Raw genomic sequence first — 19,789 nt, 5'->3', positions numbered from 1 at the left:
ACGCTCGTGCACATTACCGATTCATCCTGAAGTATCGATTTCCGAACAATTAAGCGCGGACTGCGTGGACTTACGGGGTCACCACACTCCGCGTCGAAGCCGCGTCAATACTCCGGGATGGAAAAAAAAAAAAAAAAGTTGGATCGTTCCTCTCTGCGTACGATCTATTTCACGGTATCTCATCCACAGTGATTCTCGGTTATTAGGATGCAAACAATTATTAGCGATTGAATGCGAAAAAAAGAAGAGATAAACGAAAGAGAAAGAGTTTGAAGGAGCATAGGAACTGCGAGGAGAAAATCGGAAGCCACTTCGGGGGGATTTTACCTTTGACGAAAAACCAAATGGTTCGCCACCAAATGAATCGTAGATCACGATCGATAGAGAGAAGAAAGAAATACAGGATGAAAATCGCAAAAGGGATAAATGAGAAAACGAAACGAAGGAGGGGGAAGAAAAGAGAGAAATCTATTTGAACTATAACGAGTCGAGAAGATTTCGCTTTCTCTCCATTTACGTGCGTTTTGTTATCGCGTCACACGCGTGTATACCTCTCTCGAAATTGTTCCATCGCTGTATAAATAAAAGTCTATAATTTCCATCGTGCACGTGATTCGTGTCGTTTCTCGTTCGAGCGTGCTGTCGTGCGAGAAATGACACTGACGTCCGTCGATCATTTTTGCGAATGCCTACGATACACACACACACACACACGCACGCTTGTATGCACTCACACATTTTTAATATAAATATATATATGTGTATGTGTATATATATATATTTATATATTTTCTTTTATATGCATTATTCACACGGGGTACGATATTTATATGTATGTATATATATATATGCATGTATGTATGTGTGTATGTATATATATATATATATATATATATATATATATATATATATATTTCACGCATACACACTCGTTCAAAGAAAAATAAATGGTATACATAATATTCCAAGAGGAGTGCGTAGATCTTATTTTTCAAGCAAAGTTGTATTCGATGTTTTCCTTAGCGGAAATTAAAATCCGAGCTCGTGTCGAGATATCCAACATTAAAAATTTATAAATAATTGTAACGAACAATTATAACGGATTACGATACTCGATAAAATTTTCGCTGAGGAAGTTCGTTCGTTCGTTCAAGATTAATGTACTAATGTTAATGTACACCCCATCGGGTACATTTCTGGCTATACACATATATAAATATAACGAGCAGGTGTGTCTACATCTCGTCGCTATGCCCCTAAATAATTTTGATTTTAATTTTAATTTAGCTTTAGATAGATTATAATCAAAAATACACTTTAAGCTATATGTCGGTTTTTCATAAGCACAAAGTATACAAGAAAATATATGTTTTCCGATATAAAACATCCTGTATAGTGATATATGTGATTCGAGCAATCGGCAGACGTCCTGCTCACTGTCGTCCTCTTAGATTTACGTCAAGATACAAACAGGGAAGAGCATTAATATCGCGACATCTCAACGATCATTGAGAATTAAAACTACTATCTTCTCCGATTGTCTCTCTTGTCTCTCTCTTGTTGGATTTTGTTCTTTTTTTTCTTTTAAGCAACCCGCGTCAATCGCATGACGTATTCAAGATTTAGAGCGCAAGAATATTTTCATTGTTAGTCGTCTTCAAGCGAGAGAGGAATCGATGCAGCTTCGAACGATTGGCGAACGGGAATCAAACACGAATCGCACACGCATGCATGCATGCATGCACGCATGCACGCACGCGTGTGACAGCGAGCATATATTTTTACCTATATTTATAATAAGCGTATTTCAAAAATTCGGCCGAGTAGCGCAGCATCGATCTCGGTTCGATTTCCCATATTCGCGACACATTTTCGTCTACACTCGCTGCTGCCTCGATTCCCGATGACCGAGAAGATCGAACGTAGACGTGCTGCTTCGTCGACACGTCCGCGATTAGCGATGAAACACTCGACGAAGCAAATTAAAAGAGAGAGAAAGAGAAAGAGAGAGAGAGAAAGAGAGCACACACGAGAGCGTGAAACGGAAGAAGAGAGAAGAGCGCGAGAATCGCCGTTGTCGTTGCAGTAGCTGCGGGGTGTATCGGAAATTGCGACTTTCTGCGGAACGATATTGTCATGAAGAGTTGTTGCGCACTGCCCTTACGATACTACAACCGATGTACTCTTACAGTCTCGGATAAGATGTATCCGCGGCTGCGAAAATCTCGAACGAGAATTTGCGGGGACCAGTATACTTGGTGTAGGCTCTTAATTATATTTAATTAGACACGCTGGTGGAAACTTTGAGAAAAAGAGGCGCGGATTTTATTGCAATTTTTTATTTGAACAGCTCCGTTCGAGATTTTCGCTCCGTAAGTAAGGAACGTCGAGGAAATCTCGTTTCTCGCTCACCTCGCGCGAGTGAATCACAAGAGCGAAGCACTTTCCACAGTAAAGAAGCGTATGTGCTTGTGTAGAGTTGATACTTTACATATACAACGATAATTAGTTTCTTTTTTTTATCTTACGCGACTAACTCAGTTCTGTCACATCAAAGTAGTCTGTTGTGTGTGTGTGTGTGTGTGTGTGTGTGTGTGTGCGTGTGCGTGTGTGTTTGTGTGTGTGCGTGTGTAATTTATGCCTAACGATTTATGTTTAATATCTATTATTATAAACGTTCTGTCCACTGTCTAATAAAATTCTCAAAGAATATAGATTGCTCGGTTATATTATTCGCAGGACAGATGAGAAATAAATCAACAATTCGATATATTTCGATGTCGTAACAACGGACTAGCCAAAAAACGTGAGTGAAATCAAACTTTGAGTCAACCGCATGTGTCGGAGGACACTTCAACGAAATAACAATCAGTCGCATATAAAAGAAAATGTTTCTCTTAACATACCGCATACCGGATGAAATCCCAATGCATTAACACTCGCGATTAATATATTAACGTAGGACGACACACACTAGAACCTTATTCGGTGGACGTAACAAAAATATATATAGGTATCTTCTATAATATATGAAATTTTTGTCCCGTTAAGATCGTTCCGCTTCGCTTAAAGTCATTTGTGCATCGCGAGCACGATGTCATGGCTTTATAGATGAGAAAGATAACGTTACATTTACATATCACTCTACGATTTACTCCCCCCCCCCATCCCCCCCCACGCAAAGTGAAGACGATTTCATAACGATTTACCTTAGCTTATACTTCGTAAAACTTATTGATTGTAAAAAGGCAATTTAAAGTCGTCTCGTTTCCCGAGACCGTCTAAAACGATCGAGGATCGATTTGACGTGATGATAATCGCTTGGATACTCATCATCGCCGAGTCGATTATTCTTAAAACGAACGTAAACGCGCAGATGGGTCCTTGCGAGTTGAGGGAAAAATAAGATGCTCTGGAAGAACGAACGATTCTTTTTTTTTGCTTTTTTCTTTTTTTTTTAATTATTCGACTTAATCCTAAAAGTTATCCGGATAAAAGTCGCGCGTAGTCCAGTATACTCAAAGACGGGATTTAATTGAATGGAAAAAGAAGTTTTTACCTCGTCATCGATTGCCGATACGCGAAACTTAAAATATTCACCTGCTGCACAAACGTAACGGTCGATCTAGTCGAGAGAGAGGACGGAAATATAAGTTTCATTCTTTTAAAGTATACGCGAAGGCAATTAAAAATATAGGGCGCTTCAGTATTAAAAAGCGGACGATGCACGCAAATTAAAAAAAAAAAAAAAAAAAAAAAAAAAAAAACTATTGGATTGACGTAAATACAAGAATGAAAAAATAACTGCGCGTCGAGTCTTTGGTGATTGGATGCAACAAAACGTATGATGTATGCGATCAGAAATAATGAATAAAAAATTTATATAGGTCACTCTCGCGCCCGTAATGATAAATTCTCCATCCATCTACTGTATCCATTATAATTGAAAATATCGTTATATTCGATTGCTAACCGGGGCCGAGAGAAGAAATAAAAAGGGAGGACTCAATTCACTGACCAATATCTGGGATCATCATCAAGCGTAACTATTAATTCGCACGGGAATTCAATTAAGTTCGTGGTACATAAGTGGAGACCTGATCTGATTATCCTTATTGGATAGAGACTTCTATTACGCGAGATCGAAATCTCTTTTACCCACTTTCCTTTCACATTGTCGATTTTCTCCAATCGTTAGACTATTGCGCACGAAGTGGCATGAGTTACGAATTCCTACGAATGGAGGAAGAAGACAGCGTAAACAAAATCGTGAAAAAAAAGAATATCGATAAAGATCTAAGACACACTGAGTAATGTACATATATGTATACATATATTTCATGTGTGTGTATGTGTATGTGTGTGTGTGTATACATATACACATATAAATTAAAACAAAATTTTAAAAAATGCAATAAATCTCGAGCGAAAAAGTTTGATTACTCTCGTGCGCAAATTTATATATGTACATAAGTACTTGTATGTAACGTGTGCGTTTTTATTTACATACGCACACATGTCTCTGGGATGCACTTGAACATGAGAAAAAAACGCGTTAAGTAAAAATCAATCCAGAGAAGAAACTAAAACCGGTAGAGACCCGATAACGACGTGGTTATCCCTACAACGAATATCGACAGATAGAAATATAATCTTGTTAAACGTCTCTCGCATAAATTCAACAATAATAACAGATTATTACGAAATTGTTATATTGCATAATATGTACAAACTATGTTTTGGTTTCCTCTTTCTCTCTTGTTCGTCCCTTAAATTCCTGCGCCTAAATCTAACGCTTTAAACCGGCTATCGTCGTCAGACATCATAACGAAATACAATAAAAACATCTCGCAGGAATTCAAAACGGTCGATTATCGATTCTACTCGAACGTGACAAGTAGATCCTTTGGGAAGAGATGGTTTTCAAGGCAGATCTACTAAAGCTAAACGAATAATTACAAAGGAACAGCGCATCTACACACCATATATTAAAAAGATTCTCCGTAAAAAAAGAACGTTTGCTGAGAATTGCAACACGGTGCAACAATAAATTATATGTTTATGAACGTAAATTTGTAAAAACAAGTAATTCGGTATGACTCCCTCATCACTTTGATATAAGCGAAAATTTCTTAATATACATGTATACATATGTGTGTATATGTATGTATATTAAGAGCAGTACGCTTTTCTTTAAATACTTTCTAGTTTTTCTGTGCTTTCTTCTCTTACATATATATATATATATATTATATAAAATGTTTAAAGCGGCGCATTAATGTTTCTTTTAGGATCTACAGATGAACGAAACGTTGCGCCTAAATACTTCGACAGTCTTTAAAAAAAGGAATGCATTATGAATAAAATCATGAGGCGAAGTTAAAATTTGTGCAGTTCTTTCCTAATTATACATTGTACGAAATACTTTTAGACATCTCTACTGACTTCGATAAGAGAATGGAATTATCTCAGTCGCACAATTAAACCTTTTTTTTATGGAGTCAACAAATTACGAGCTATTCATAATTACTAATGCGTCTCAACACAATAATTGGCTAAAAAGACCAGCAATTAAAGTTATTGATTCTCTGCCCTAATACGATATTTCGCATCATCTGTCGGACTGTTACAATCATTCAGAATTAACGTTAACGTATTCACGGACGCTATTTATACCATTACCATGTCGTCGTCCATATTGATAATCGTCGGAAACGAATTGTCTGCTGAACTTTGCCTTTGAACGGGCTTCTTCCTTACGAGTCCGTCTGTGATTAATAAAAGTAAAAGAGCTTAAACCTAGAAACCTATCTATATCTTAGTACCTATCTTAAGAGTTTTTTGATCATTTGATAATAAAAAGTCTTCCAATGAAAATCAACCACTCAGTGAAACAAAGAAGTAATTAAACGCACAATTCTTATATAAATCTTTGCCAACATAAATAAGTTTATTGGAGAAATTGATGATCAAATCACATAATCATTTATAATAAATTTTTAAAAAGTACTTACCAGAAGATGGGAGAAGATCATCGAGGGATCCATCGTCTAGATCCGTAGCTGACATGAGAAGATCATCGTCCGAAGAAGCCCTCGTTAGACTGGGTAGAGTAGATGTCAAGAGTGCCTTTTCTTTTTGGATCTCTTGTATGTGATCGACGAGTAGCGCTTCCTCCTCATCTCCTCGATCCCTGTCGCGATCCATCGCAACTGCCCGTCCCGCAACACTTGAGGCAGCTACGTTCAACTCCTCTGGGCTAAAGATCTTGGACGATCGTAAACTGGAAAGTCGATGAGTAGCTGTGTGACAAGCAGACTCGAGGGTATTTATGTCCGCTAGTGTCGCCCTAACTACTCTCAACTTTTCCTGCACAATTGTTTCGACGCAACGCGTTTGCCTGCCCACGTCTTGAAGAGAATCTTGCGCGGGCAACATCCTGTTCGTTCTGAGAATGCACGGTGCGAAAACGATGGCTAGAGCTGATGGTGACATTCTATTGTCCACCTCGTGTCGCGCTACTCGCGCCAAATGAACAATCAGGCGTTCCATCAGATCGTAATTGGGTTTCGGTAATTTCTTCAATATGGCGAAAAGCGTGCTGATTCGATCGTGCGGATCCGTTAAGTTTGCCGCGTGCAAAAAGTCATCGTAATACTCATAAGTTAACAGCGGCTCCGGCATATCTCTGAAGAAACTCTTCAACACCGCTGCTAGAACATGCACTTGATAGTTTTCAAAATCCACTTTCTCTAAGTCGCCCTCGTCCATTTTCATTTTGAGTTCTCTCACTTTGGAACTGACGCCGCTCTTTCTATATATACCCTCGGTATAGAGACCGTGCATCTCGATAGTTGTGATCAATCGATCTACTACGAGTGGTACTTTGCCATCACCGCAGTCCAACTTGTATAAAGGTACACCAAATACTTTGCGTGAATTCGTTTCAGGTAGAGAACCGTCTTTGCCGCACTCTGCCGACGCCTTCATATAGCACTTTTTGTGGCATGTCAATTTACAATCTAAAAACGAAATATGATTTTATTACAATAACAATCATTGAAAAGAGAAGAGGAATGTAAAAACAAATTTATTAAGCGAATGGATTACTTACTCTGGCAAACAAGTCCTCGCTCGATAGGCCACATGAAGAAAGACGTGCAGACTTCGCAGGCGGTGGGTATGTTAATAATAGTCAACTGGAACATGTGACTGCCGTGTCGTATAGGTTCTTCCTGTTTTCGCTTCTTTTCCTTTTTTCGTTTACTCTTGCTTTGCTTTTCGAGAGCTTCAGTTTTAATCATCGCCATGAATTCATTCATAAAGCCTCTGAATGCATTCACACCCATCGTTACAGGGAAATCTTCCCTTGTGTTTTCTTGTTTGCAAACAGTTTCCATAACATGCAAAAAATTGGCGATTAAATCGGTGTATTTGATGTTGCCTTCTACGCCTTGCTGTATAGCGACGCTGTATGTGATCACCAGGTCATCCTTGAATTTCCTAAGAGCTTGCTTGAAAACACGATCCACCTCGCTTGGTTTCCGTCCTTCCTCTTGACTCTCCATTTTATAGATCTTCTTAGTGATAAAGTCTTGCATCAGCGCTAACTCCTTAGCGTCCGAGATGATCTTATCAGTGCTGTCGGAGAAGGCTGAAGTGCCGGTTAGATTGAACTTGGACGCGACCGTTTGTTTCGTAGTATCGTACGGTGTGCGCGGTGGTTTTCTATTTTTTCGTCTGTTCGGTGTATTGGCCAATAAACATGGCATTTTCAACACTCCACCGTTTTGAATACACTTGACATGATACAATTGCTTGCAGTCGACACATTTGTAGCCTTGTGTCACGAACGCGTCCATTTTTTCATGACAACACACGCATACGTCATCCTTTGCAAACCTTGCTACTTTTCGGAAACGATGACCGGCCAAAGTAAATACATTAGTACCTTTCCATTCGAGAAGATTCATGCCAGGAGCTAGTTTCAGATCGTTCGAGCTGGCATCATGTCCCATTTTATCCTCACTTAGACCTGAGATCTTCGTGGCTGGATCCGAGTTTCTTCTTCGTAGCTCGAGAGTCGTTATCGCGTTGGATCTCATGCGTTTACCGGGTTGCTGTACCTTGTACGTAGCTTCATTCTTATTCATGGGCCAATCCGTAACGGATCGAGAAGCAGTCTCGTGCGGGTATTCTTTCCGAGACCACACGTTTGTCGTTTTATTCAAGTCGCTTTCTTTAATCGTACCCAGAAGCAGATTTCGCGTTTCCATGTTAGTTTCGACTACGCTCTCGCCCATGGATCGACACTGAACCTCTCTCGAAGGTCTATTTCGTCTTGCATTTCTCACTGGCACATCTGGCTCGTATTTCTCCTTTGAATGCGAGTTCTTTTCTTTCGGAGATGATCCTCTTAATAAAGTGCTCTTCAAAGTACTGTCGTCGTTGACGTTCACGACTTTCATCGCAGTATCTCCTTCCGAGTTTTGTCGCCGCAAGTAGCTAAGATCTTTAATATTTTTAGTAGATCCGTGCTTGGTTTGATCTCGCTTTGCCGGTGATATTGGAATATTTTCCATTCGTTCATTAGTTAGGTTGTTGTCATTCAGTCCACGTTGTTGTCTGCCGCTCGCTAAGCTTTCCATCTGAACGAAGCGATCGCTAGTGTCAAGTTTGACATTATAGTTTGCCGCTTCGTTGGGTTTCTCTTGTCGGACTTGTTCGAAAACATTATCCGTCATATTCTTGTAATGGGAAACGTTCGCAGAACGGGTAATGGTTGCTTTCTGAGGTACCGACATGAAATAGTCACTGTAATTGGTGGGCGAATAGTCTACTCTACGACGCCAAATATCCGAATTTGGACTGTGCGTCAGGTTCACGTTGGCAGGATGGTGCTTGACGTCGCGCGAACTGAATGGTGGACTCGTATTGAAAACAGGTGGAGCACTTTGTACAGCGCTCGGTGTCTCGCTTTCGGCCTCGCCATCGCTATAGCCCGTTGAGGAACTGTCAGTTCTTCTACTCGTTGAAGAAAGCCGACTGGACGCGTTCATTAAATTTACAACCCCCAGCGAATGATCAGTGCGTTTTGTCCTCGTACTCGGCACGGGCCTCGAGCCGGAATTCTCTTGCGATTCAGAACTGTTGACGCTGGCTTGAGATTCGTAACTCCTTAGACTGGTCAAACTCTCGAGACTACTCTTACGTTCTGTAATCTCGTCGAAATGATGCATTTCAGTATTTTTCAACGGTGCATCGCGCAAAATTCGCTTGTTCGGAGTGAGCTTTCGTTTGGAATATGAGATATTTGTATCCAAAGCGCTGTCTCGATACGCGTTATCGCTCCTATAAAAAAAAAGATTTATAAGCTTTTGCAAAAGCCGAATTGTTGAATCTAAATCTAATACATACCTTGATGATGTGAGTCGATTTGGAGATTCTATTTTTCGCGGTGATTCGCCGTATTCCGTCAGACTTCGATCTTCCGCGAATAACCTGTACATTAAAATAAAATAATGTAAAATAATGTTAGCCATATCGTATTGTAATATGTACACGTTGTACTTACTCTTCGCTATCTTTGGCGCACACTTTATCATATACAAGTTCCTTGTACTCTTGAATTTTCTTGACTTCTTGAATTTTGTCTGGTAAAGATCTTTTTCGTTTTTTCAATTCATTGAATTTCTTCCTGGCGTTGTTTCCTCTGATGTACGCCTGGAAGGTAATTACGCACGACTTCAACTTTTTAAACCAGCTATGTTGTTTGTACATTCTCCAGGCAGTCTGTATATGTAATGCAGCTTCGGTTCTTGCACGAAGAACCTGTGCTAGACGCTGCGCCGAGACCATTCTCCAGAAAGATTGTATTTGTACAATGGCATTCTTTAATCTGAGGAATTTTCTCCTTTCCAGACAAGCGCGGAACCATTTCTGTATAGTGGTAATGCTCGTTATGATTTGTTGATGGAGTTCAATGTCTAGCTTGATCTTTTCAGACTCTCTGAGGAAGACCTTAGTGGTACCCAATTGATAATTATCTCTGTTGAGATTAAGAGTCAATAGGAAGTCCCTCACGTCAGATTGTGAGCTCAGAAGACCTTTAGGAAGCAGCATTCGATAAAGTTGTATAAATTCCTCATACGTTAGTCGCACGTTGAAACCGGCCTGCCTTATTCTGACAGTTTCCAACATGCCCGTATAACGTAGCTGTCGTTGCACCGTTTCCTCATCAAATTCATTTGATACTTTATTGGCGTTGCTCTTAATACATCTGATGAAGAAAGGATTTGCTTGATTCAGGGTGTCCATCAAACTGTGCAAACTCTGCTGAAATTGTGCGGAAACAGTCATAGGCTGCTTTCTGGCTTTTCCCGGCCCAGTACCGTAACTTTGAGTTCTTCCCGCGAGTGTCTTAACAGTTTGCAGATTTTTCAGACCTTTCTTACCGCGTTCCCTTGGCCGGAACGATTTATTTTTCCTGTAAAACATTCCGATGCTAACATTTGTAATATATACATATTACATTATGTATATTCGTTCTCCTGTGTTATTATCATATTATGTAAAAAATGTACAAATCTATGTACAAATAGTACACACATTTGATAACAGTTTTATATGTATACAGGAGAAGAAATTACAATCTAATCACATTCTACCAGCAGTATATTATATGTAAATAAAAAATATATCTATCTAATATACAAAATATCTAATATGATATATATAAAATAAGAAATAGTAGAAAATTGATATAGTACAGTATGAAAAGATAATCAGAAACATAGCAAGCTTATGGATAATAACTAATTCAATATTATAGAAAATAGATGATAGACGAGTGTTATGATGATGGTACAAATGAAATATTAACAACGAATTATATTATTTTTAATTTATAATTATAATAAAACAAATTTTCATATTGTTCCATGTGACATTCGTATCCTATGTTGTCAATTATTCATGGTCACAAGAGTAGTTACAAAAAAGATATATGCAAATTTTGTAAAAATTGTGTTACTTTTCAAAATAGTGTTGTAAAACATTCAGCATGCAGCAATCATTATTAAACATGTCGAAAACAATTGCGAGATTGACGATAATCTACATCTAATGAAAAATGGTTCTATGATATATGATGTTGTTTAATTATTAAAAGAAGCAGCGGTATATGTCGTTGAAAAGTTAAGATAAATGGATAAAGCCACGGTACAGTTTTGACTATTGATAACTTACGAAAATGCTATTACCTACAAAAAGGAAACCCTTCACCACCCAGAATCGCTATAGAGCACGTATTAATCTTGATTCATGTAAATCAATAAGTTTCTTTTGTAGCTTAAATTATGTTATTAAATGAATATATCGAAGATACATTTTACATACATGACAATCTGATTAGCGCGTTCCATGACATTTGCTTCGTCTTTTGGAAGCACCCTCTCTAGCGGTGTGTGAATATCTCGTCTGAATTTATTATTAATATGGGACTGGTCTTCCCTGCCCCGTAATATATAACCGCCCTTCGTCGACGTAACGTTTGATGGGTGTTGCGTCTGATTAATGTTTCTAAATTGTGGCCACGATAGACGATTGTTGTTTATACTGTCGTTGTTTTCTATTTGTATAGAAGATAATGTGGCAGAAGGAGTAGTAGCCGGTGGTAAACATACACTGCGTTGCTTCTGATAACTTGATGGACGAGTATGTTTGTGTGAACTGAAAAATTTTCTAGTTCTTAATTATTTCGTCGACCGACGATATTCCTTACGATTAACTAATTATCGTTTATAACTTATTCATTAATCATTTTTAATATATTTCTTTCTCGGTGGTGTGTATTCAACTTTATATATAATGTTTTCAGGGAATGTTTCATCGATTGTGATGAATGATTCGAGTATAAAAGTAGAAAAAATGAGATGATTGATATGAACTGTATATAAAAGGAAATTCAGTTTTGCGTCATAAATCATGCCCAGATACAGTAACAAGAGAAACATTATACAATGATAGAATGTAATTGTATGGAAAATGTCATGGAAATTGCATTCTAATTATATAGCTATAACATGAGGGGTGCAAACATAAATTGAAATAAAATCTGTAAACACACATAACTGGAGCAAAAATATATGGATTTACAAATTTGCTCAGAATAAATATTTTAAGTTCTTTAAATTATTTTTGAAGCTAAGATTGATTGTCATAAATATACTAATATACTTTAATTTGTTGTAAATCCATGGGATGTATCAACAAAATACATTTGCGAAAATTACACACACAGTGGATCAAAAGACCACTTACGCAATTCGGTTAATAGTTAGATTGACTGTCGACAACGTCACAAGATGGCTACAAAGGGATAAAAGACATATGGCCAATATAAATATAATAAAAAGATTTATCTTAATTTATAAATACCAAAACTTTATCACAGAGCTTGATGCATGTATTACTGACGCACAACGTAGATTCAAACTCTAGATGAGACAACATACAGATCAAACATGTCCAAAAAAACAAGCGCAACAAACACTTTCTTCTTACACAATTCTCAATTTAATACTATATCTCAATTTGATGTTATATCTTGCTTTGTTATATGTAGGTTACAGGTAAAAGCGTTTTATACTTTTGTTATTATTGTTCATATATAAAAATATTATTTATAATTAGAAAGCTAAAAAGATTTAAACGCGTTACCTTATTAAATTCTCGTTGGGTATCCTGTATCTGTTTTGTACAGACGTCTTGTTTCCATCAACTGAAAGAAAAAGTACATATATATTTTTTTTTATAATATTAATCCCTTCTATTAATCGATATATTGAGACAATGTATAAATTTAATACACCTACCTCTACCATGTCTGTGTGTTCGGCCGGCTTCTTGAAATGCAAAGTGAGCGCGGAAGAAGGCTCGCAGTATGGCCCATCTGAATACGGCGACTGGATCAGCGCCGACTAATTCCCGCACGAAAGCGAGAGAGGAGTTTTTCAATACTCCGACAACACCATCGGGTCGCATCAAATCTAGATTCTTTTCCCTCATATTGGCAGCTTGATATTTGACCGCACCGGCATAATGACGTACAACAAACGCCGCTTCTCGACGCTGCGGTGCCTCATAAAACGGATTTTCTTTGTGCACAGTGTTAAATTTCTGCAACAACGTCTCGTTCGTTGCACCAGGAAAGCTGCAAAGCAAAGTCAAATATTCGAAATATATATATTTCATCTAAACTTCACACAAGCTCGAGAAGCAATCAGTATTCAAACGACAAAACTAACTTGCACTGGTCGTCAAGTACACACAAGAGACCGTTCGGTTTTCCTTCGATGAGATTGAGACATCCGGAGTTATCGCTGTACCCTATATCCGTCCATCTAATTCCTTGCTTTCTGTATTCTCGTTGTTCGTATTGAAAAACATGTTGGTTAAAGTAATGTTGTAATTGTTCATTCGCATAATTGATGCACAATTGCTCGAAACTGTTGCACGTTTTGAAATCTTCAAAGCCAAATATGTCTAATACACCTATACTATTTCCTTGATGATCTCTGAGAGTATCTTTTTTAGAAAGCAGAGCATGATTCACCTAATACAAGCGAAATGATTTATTTTAGTTAATAACCATAATTGTTTACGTAAATGTAGGCACTTTTATTACCTGCAATACAATCCAATCAAATAAAGCTCCATACAGACACTTTGCCATGGCATCGCGTGCCGCAATCGCTTCGGGAAGTCTGTAGTTAATAACTAAAGTCTCTCCGGAAGCTCTGGCACGTTTGGCGGTAAGTGCAGCCAACAGAGTTTCTTGTTTAACTCGGAGAAGCTCCGATATCAATGCAACTACTTCTGGATTTTTAACACCTACAGCCTCATCGTGATGATGATATGATTTTCTCGGTTGAAACTCAACATTACCTAAGTTAAGAATGTAGAGTTATTTTAGTGACGCATGTGATACGGATGATTCGATAATCACCTAACAAAAGAACTGCTGATAGAACTGCAAAGAGTCGCCTTTGCTTCTCTGCTGTAAAGCCCACCATTTCCATAGATTGTTTTAATCTCGAGAATTCATGTCGTTCGTCGATATTTTCCAGTCCGTAGCAACCGCTTTTATTTAAGTAATTGTACCGATCACAGCTCTCCAAGTGCAATAACTGTTTCTCTTGCTCGTTCGCGCCAGCCAACAGATAATAAAACACGTGATAATTTCTTTCATTTCGTCCTTGAGAAACAATCCTTGATTTCTCCAAAAGATATTTTTGAACCACAGCACTATAAAATGTATATTTAGGTCATTTATGTTTTACATTTAGTTTTTATATTTAGAGCGTTTATATTGCCGTAGAACATACCCGTGGACCATTCCATTTTCCTTGTAATTTACTTGAATAAATTTTCCAAAGCGACTGCTGTTATTATTATGAGCCGTTTTTGCATTGCCAAACGCTTCCAGAACAGGTCCAGCGCTGAGTATTGTCTGTTCCACACCACTGCCATGCGAACCCTTTTGGCTAAGTGCTGTCAAATGGTGCAACAAGAAATTCGTTGATTCCGTTTTACCAGAACCGCTTTCACCGCTAATAACGATACACTGATTCTTCTTCTCCTTAAGCATACAATGATAAGCTGCATCGGCTATGGCAAATATATGAGGAGGTATATCTGGACCCAATCTTCTGTTTTGATATAATTTCACGTATTTGGGATTGTAGATGGGATAAAATTTAAATGGATTCAAGGCAATTAGTATGCTGCCAACATAAGTATATATGTTGCCAGCCAAAAACCTTGCCCTCAGATTATCCAATAGCGTTTGTTCATTCAGATCTGGAAGCTGGCACAAATCTGGGTATTCCTTGTCACGTGGTTGATAAAGGAATCTATTAAAATAGTCCTTTAGGAGTTGAGGATCCATAGGAAATCTACTGTCAGACCATAAATAGTCTGGTTGCTTTTTTCGTAGATAAAATCTGAAAAATCAAGGATGAAAATTGTTTTGTGAAAAGATACTTTAAATCAAACGATTAATAATAAAGCATAATTATTATATCCAAGCATAATATAGACCTATAGTATTCTTGCTGAGTATCATTTTTTGGCCACAGTAACATGAGTGCTACGGGGCACTCGGCGGGGCCAAGTCTTCTTTCCTTACATTCCTGCCCAACAGAATTCCCTACCACTTCTGCTAACTCATAGCCATTCGAAACGGAAGCGTCAACCAGTCCGAGTCTTTCAATAATACATTCTACTATCTCAGCTGACGAAGTTTGTTTCGTGGCTTTAATGGAAAGTGCCTCATATTCGGGGCTCCATTCACCCACAAATACTTGCACTACTCCAGATCCACTGTTGTCCATTTTTAACCCTGAGATCACAATTATAAAAATAAAAAAAGATAAAAAATAATCCTTATAATAATCATTATATATAAATTAAGTCAGTCTAACGGCGTACCTTGTATCGAAGAGGGTTAGCAAGTATGTCCTCTATCATCTATATAATATTTCAAATACGTTGTCTCTCCTTCTTCTTGTTTACTCGTTATGTACAACCACTGATTCAAGCGTTTAAAATAATTATTATACATTTTGTTTTACAAGCTTGCAACAATATAACGTCAATGTTTATGATTATTTACACGCGTTAAGTTTAATATACTTTTGATGCAATCTGAATTATTTATTCTTGCCAAATACACTTGCCAATTGGCTAGGTTTCAAAAAATAATTGTATCACTTTGTATCACTTAAGTTTTAAAAATAAATCTGTGTGATATAAAATAAAAATTTGTATCTCTCTCTTCTGGTTGTAATGCATATCAGTAAGGAGTTGTAAAACCCTTTGAAATTATTTTTAGGTTTTTGTCAATATATCGTAGAGAGTATTCCAATCATTGATTAATAATTATTAATGTAATAAAATAGAGTCGTTAAAGAAATATTTTATTCTTGTTTTTTTTTAGTAGAATTCAGTCAATTCGATAGGTCCTTGTTCCTGATTTGTTCATTAGGAGTTAGAGTATTTTTAGAGTTGTGGAATAGCCTGTTTTATCTGAATATCATGCGTTTAACACGGACTGTTCATTGCAACCTCTTTCTGACAGCATTTAAATTACTATCACAACATTCACTGAACAGGTGACAAGCGTGGGTGTGCTATTGTTGGTAGGCAGTAACATAGTTTCCTTGTTTCTGACAAAAATCCAAGGTCTTCAGCGTATTGTAAATATTCTCGTGCTTCTTGAGTATTTCAGCATGTTTTATTGCAATAGTTTACGCAGTTGCGGCTGTATCATTTCCATCTATTGCACAAAGCTTTTTCTAAGTCAGAAAAGTGTTCTATCTGAAAAAAATGGATACAACACATGTATATGACATTAATAGAGAGGGACATAAAAGTTTTATTCTTGACTCAACGCTGCAGGAAGGGTTAAAATTTATAATCGATACGGATCGTGTTACATGCGTATAAAATAAGCTGATCCTGACTTTAGTTACGATGTAACGTCTGTGCGTGCGACGGCAACGAGAATGGAACAGGTGCATTGCATTTCTATTTTAAACGAGCGCGTCAAGATAGAACGCACATCGCAAATCGTGTAGGAGGACGACAGCTATTAGAATGGCTATTAAAAGCGAAGACGGATAAGAATAATAAAACTTTTCCGATCACTTTTAACGCAGCAGTCCAGCACGTATCTCATTTTGGACACGCCGTCGGGACCGCGCACGTGTCGCGCGCGCCGCAAAGTCGACGACGATTCGACACGGTCGAATTTAAAAATATCCCACTTTGTACCCCGGCGGACGTTTCTCCGCGCATGGAAACATTCGCGCGTGTCGTCGCGTTGTCCAGGAGCTCTCGCTCTCGGGGGAGGGGTTCGCGAAAATCAGAGACGGACGCGACACGGATTGATCGCACGCGTTCGCGTGCGAGAGGAATGCCGCGGGAGCGTGTATTTACGTTTTCGCGATATCGCGATATCGCGATTGCGTTCGTTCCTTCGGCGCGGTCGAGCGAGGAGAGGAGGGGAGTCGTCGAGACACACGGCCGTGTGACATTTGGATATACATACGCGCGCGGTTTGCGCCATGCAGATTGACCGTGGGTCACGGACCGTGTATGCCTGCCAATCAGCAGAGCACAGCGGAGGTTCGGACCGCGCCGCGACGAGCGAACGTCAGCGCGATAAACTGAAATGGAGCAAGAGCATGGGGGAGCAGGCTGAATCACTCTCGTCGGAGAGGCGCCACGCGATATCACCGCGAAGGAATGCATCGTTGCGAGGCATGCGTGACTGGCTGCTGCGTGTATGCTCGTTCGCTCGCTCGCTTGCTCGCGTGCATACGTGCGTGCGTACGTTCACTCGCAGTCGTTACCTCCTTGATCGCGACGCATCGTCCTCCTCCGGGAGCAGGGCATTGTTGTTGCTGTTGTTGTTGTGGGTCAAAGGACCCTCTTGCTGCTGCTGCTGCTGTTGCTGTCGCCGCGTGGAGAGGAGCCCCTCTCTCTCTTTCTCTCTTTCGCTCTCGCCCTCTCTTTCTATCCGTCCGATCGCGATCGCCTTCTCTCCTTGTCGCATCCGCTTCCCGAGAGTCGCGCGGGCGGCTCACGTCGCCGACCGGCCCGCTGCTCGCGACAAACGCTGATCGCGCGCGCCTCCGACGTCAGCCTCCGTTTTTCTCGGTCGAGCGGTCGGCCCTGGGGACACGGGCACCGTACAATACGGACGCGAGTTGACACTTGGGGTAAACACACGTTTGCCGTGGTCGGTGCGCGCGATCGGCAGCAGCAGCAGGTCGTTGTCGTCGTTGTCGTCGTAGTCGTAGTCGTCGTCGTCGTCGCCGTCGTCGTCGTCGTCGCAGGGATTGATCCGCAGCGCGCACCGGCCTGGGGGGCCGCGCGGACGCGCTCTAAATCGCGGCGAATCTAAATCTAATCTCCGGCCGCCGCGGCACACACCTCGCGCGAGATATGCACGCTTGCCCGCCGCGCAGATTCACGCACGGTCACCACCGATCACCGATCACACGGATCACACGGGGGCCCTTGCCCAGCTTTATCGTCCTTCGTCTCCGACGGGATCCTGCGTCCCGATACGTCCACCATTTCGATTTTTTCGGTCACGTGGGACGCGCCGGCGGCCGCCGATTGGTCGCGGCGGGCACGGCGACGTGACCAGTCGCCGACGATGCGCCTCCACCGCCGTTCGCTTCGAACGCCATTCGACGGCCGACAACTACGCGCACTACACACACGTTACAACCGCTTTTAGAGCCGTCTGTCGCTGGCACGACGAACCTCTACAACACTATCGTTCTGCCGGGTCGCACCGTCGAGACGGCTCTTTCTTTCCTTCTATTTAATTCTTTTTTTTTTTTTTATTGCTTATTCTTCTCGCACGACCGTGTGGTGCGCTCCGATGGACGATGTAAGGACGACCCACCTGAAAATCGATTTGATCGAGTGCGTAATTGTCGTCGTCACTGTCGAGTCACCTGCTAGGAATCACCTCGAGTCTCCCCCGCGAACACGGGCGCGAGATCATACGTCATGACGTCGTTATCGACTCGAAAGTATCCGTGACGTAACGCGACTCGCGTGGGGTCCACCATGCGCAGGCGCTGTCGAACCAGATCTCTCGATTACCGACGCGACCGTTGAGGCCGAGAGTGGCCGCGAGAGAGCGCGCTCGGTCCAAGAGGACGACGCGGCGACGACGCGCCAAGCTCCGTGTGCTTGCAGAAATGCGAGGATCCAGGTATAAAACGGTTCGTTTATTATAATTATCGTATTGCAGGAGAGCCTGAGTAAAAGATAACAGAGCTGACTTGCGTTAGCTTCAAAAACGCGACTGGATATTTGCGTCGGGCGTAATCCCAAGAGCGGGTCGGAATTTGTCGAAGGTTCGACGCGTCGGCGGGCTCTTCTCTTCTTTCGTTGGCTCGATCTTGTGTTTTGCGTTATATAGTTTTGATCTGCTCCGAAATCTCAGGATTCTAGTAAAAAAAAAAAAATTGTCACGGTTCGCTCCGCTAGATAGACTCGAACATACGCTTTCTACAAATCGAACAAAGCGAATCGGTTTCCGGCAGCTCGTGTCGTGCTCGCGCGCGCGCGCGCGCGCGCGTTACTTTTCATATCATTCGGTCCGCGCGATGGCGGGCTTGTGCATTTTTTACGAAGAAATCGGGCCCTGCGGGGATTGAGAGAAACACGTCGACACAGGATAATTTTTTGCGGCGCAACGATACGTATCGGCGAAACGCATTTCCTTTATTTCTAACGCACGTTCAGCAATTTGACGATGAGCGTTATCAATTATACATCGACGGCAATCAATTACGAACGACACGATAATCGAGCGATGGAAAATTGTGTTTTCACGGTTGAAAAGCTCACCGGTATTCGTACACGCGACAGGGAGGCGCGAAACTGACACGCGCGCGCGTTGCGTTACCTCGTTAATTATTATATTTATCTCCAAATTGTTGTTTAGCGCGACGCGGGCGTCTCGTTTTTCTCGAGATTCTCATGGTCGCGATCTGTCATTGGACCCAAGTCCGGCCTGTCCGGCGCGCGGCAGGTAATTTAACTGTGATCGATGGGGCGGGTGGATGTCATGACGCCGCGATTGCCTCCATCGTCGGGATAGGCATCTCGGAATATAGTAACGGAATGCCACGCGCCCAGTATTAATGGTCCATGTGTAACACGGAGAATTTCGGTATCGGCCTTGTCTCTCTCTCTC

The 19,789-nt window shown here is 40.7% G+C and overlaps 1 protein-coding gene across 5 annotated transcripts; it reads right to left on the bottom strand.

Annotated features, from left to right (window-relative positions):
- Positions 1 to 1,276: 1,276 nt before the first annotated feature.
- Positions 1,277 to 18,172, bottom strand: LOC105194477 (unconventional myosin-IXa). Of its 5 annotated transcripts, none has more exons than XM_039457026.1 (16): positions 17,418 to 18,172; positions 15,493 to 16,380; positions 15,103 to 15,403; positions 14,388 to 15,005; positions 14,009 to 14,307; positions 13,688 to 13,947; positions 13,308 to 13,615; positions 12,876 to 13,213; positions 12,721 to 12,781; positions 12,322 to 12,369; positions 11,398 to 11,730; positions 9,575 to 10,486; positions 9,418 to 9,501; positions 7,115 to 9,351; positions 6,015 to 7,022; positions 1,277 to 5,768 (listed from the first exon to the last, which is right to left on the bottom strand). In XM_039457026.1, the coding sequence occupies exons 3-16, from the start codon at positions 15,393 to 15,395 to the stop codon at positions 5,671 to 5,673; spliced, it is 6,897 nt and encodes a 2,298-aa protein (XP_039312960.1). In that variant the 5' UTR covers positions 15,396 to 15,403; positions 15,493 to 16,380; positions 17,418 to 18,172; the 3' UTR covers positions 1,277 to 5,670. The 5 variants fall into 5 exon arrangements, with proteins under 5 accessions (XP_039312960.1, XP_011157700.1, XP_025992442.1 ...); XM_039457027.1 differs by lacking the exon at positions 17,418 to 18,172 and adding an exon at positions 17,114 to 17,391 and having other exon boundaries at positions 5,671 to 5,768; XM_011159398.3 differs by lacking the exon at positions 12,322 to 12,369.
- Positions 18,173 to 19,789: the final 1,617 nt, after the last annotated feature.

The sequence above is a fragment of the Solenopsis invicta genome, chromosome 14 (genome assembly GCF_016802725.1).
Source record: "Solenopsis invicta isolate M01_SB chromosome 14, UNIL_Sinv_3.0, whole genome shotgun sequence".
NCBI lineage: Eukaryota > Metazoa > Arthropoda > Insecta > Hymenoptera > Formicidae > Solenopsis > Solenopsis invicta.
The sequence above is the reverse complement of the archived record's forward strand: the minus strand, read 5'-3'. Positions and strand labels throughout refer to the sequence as shown.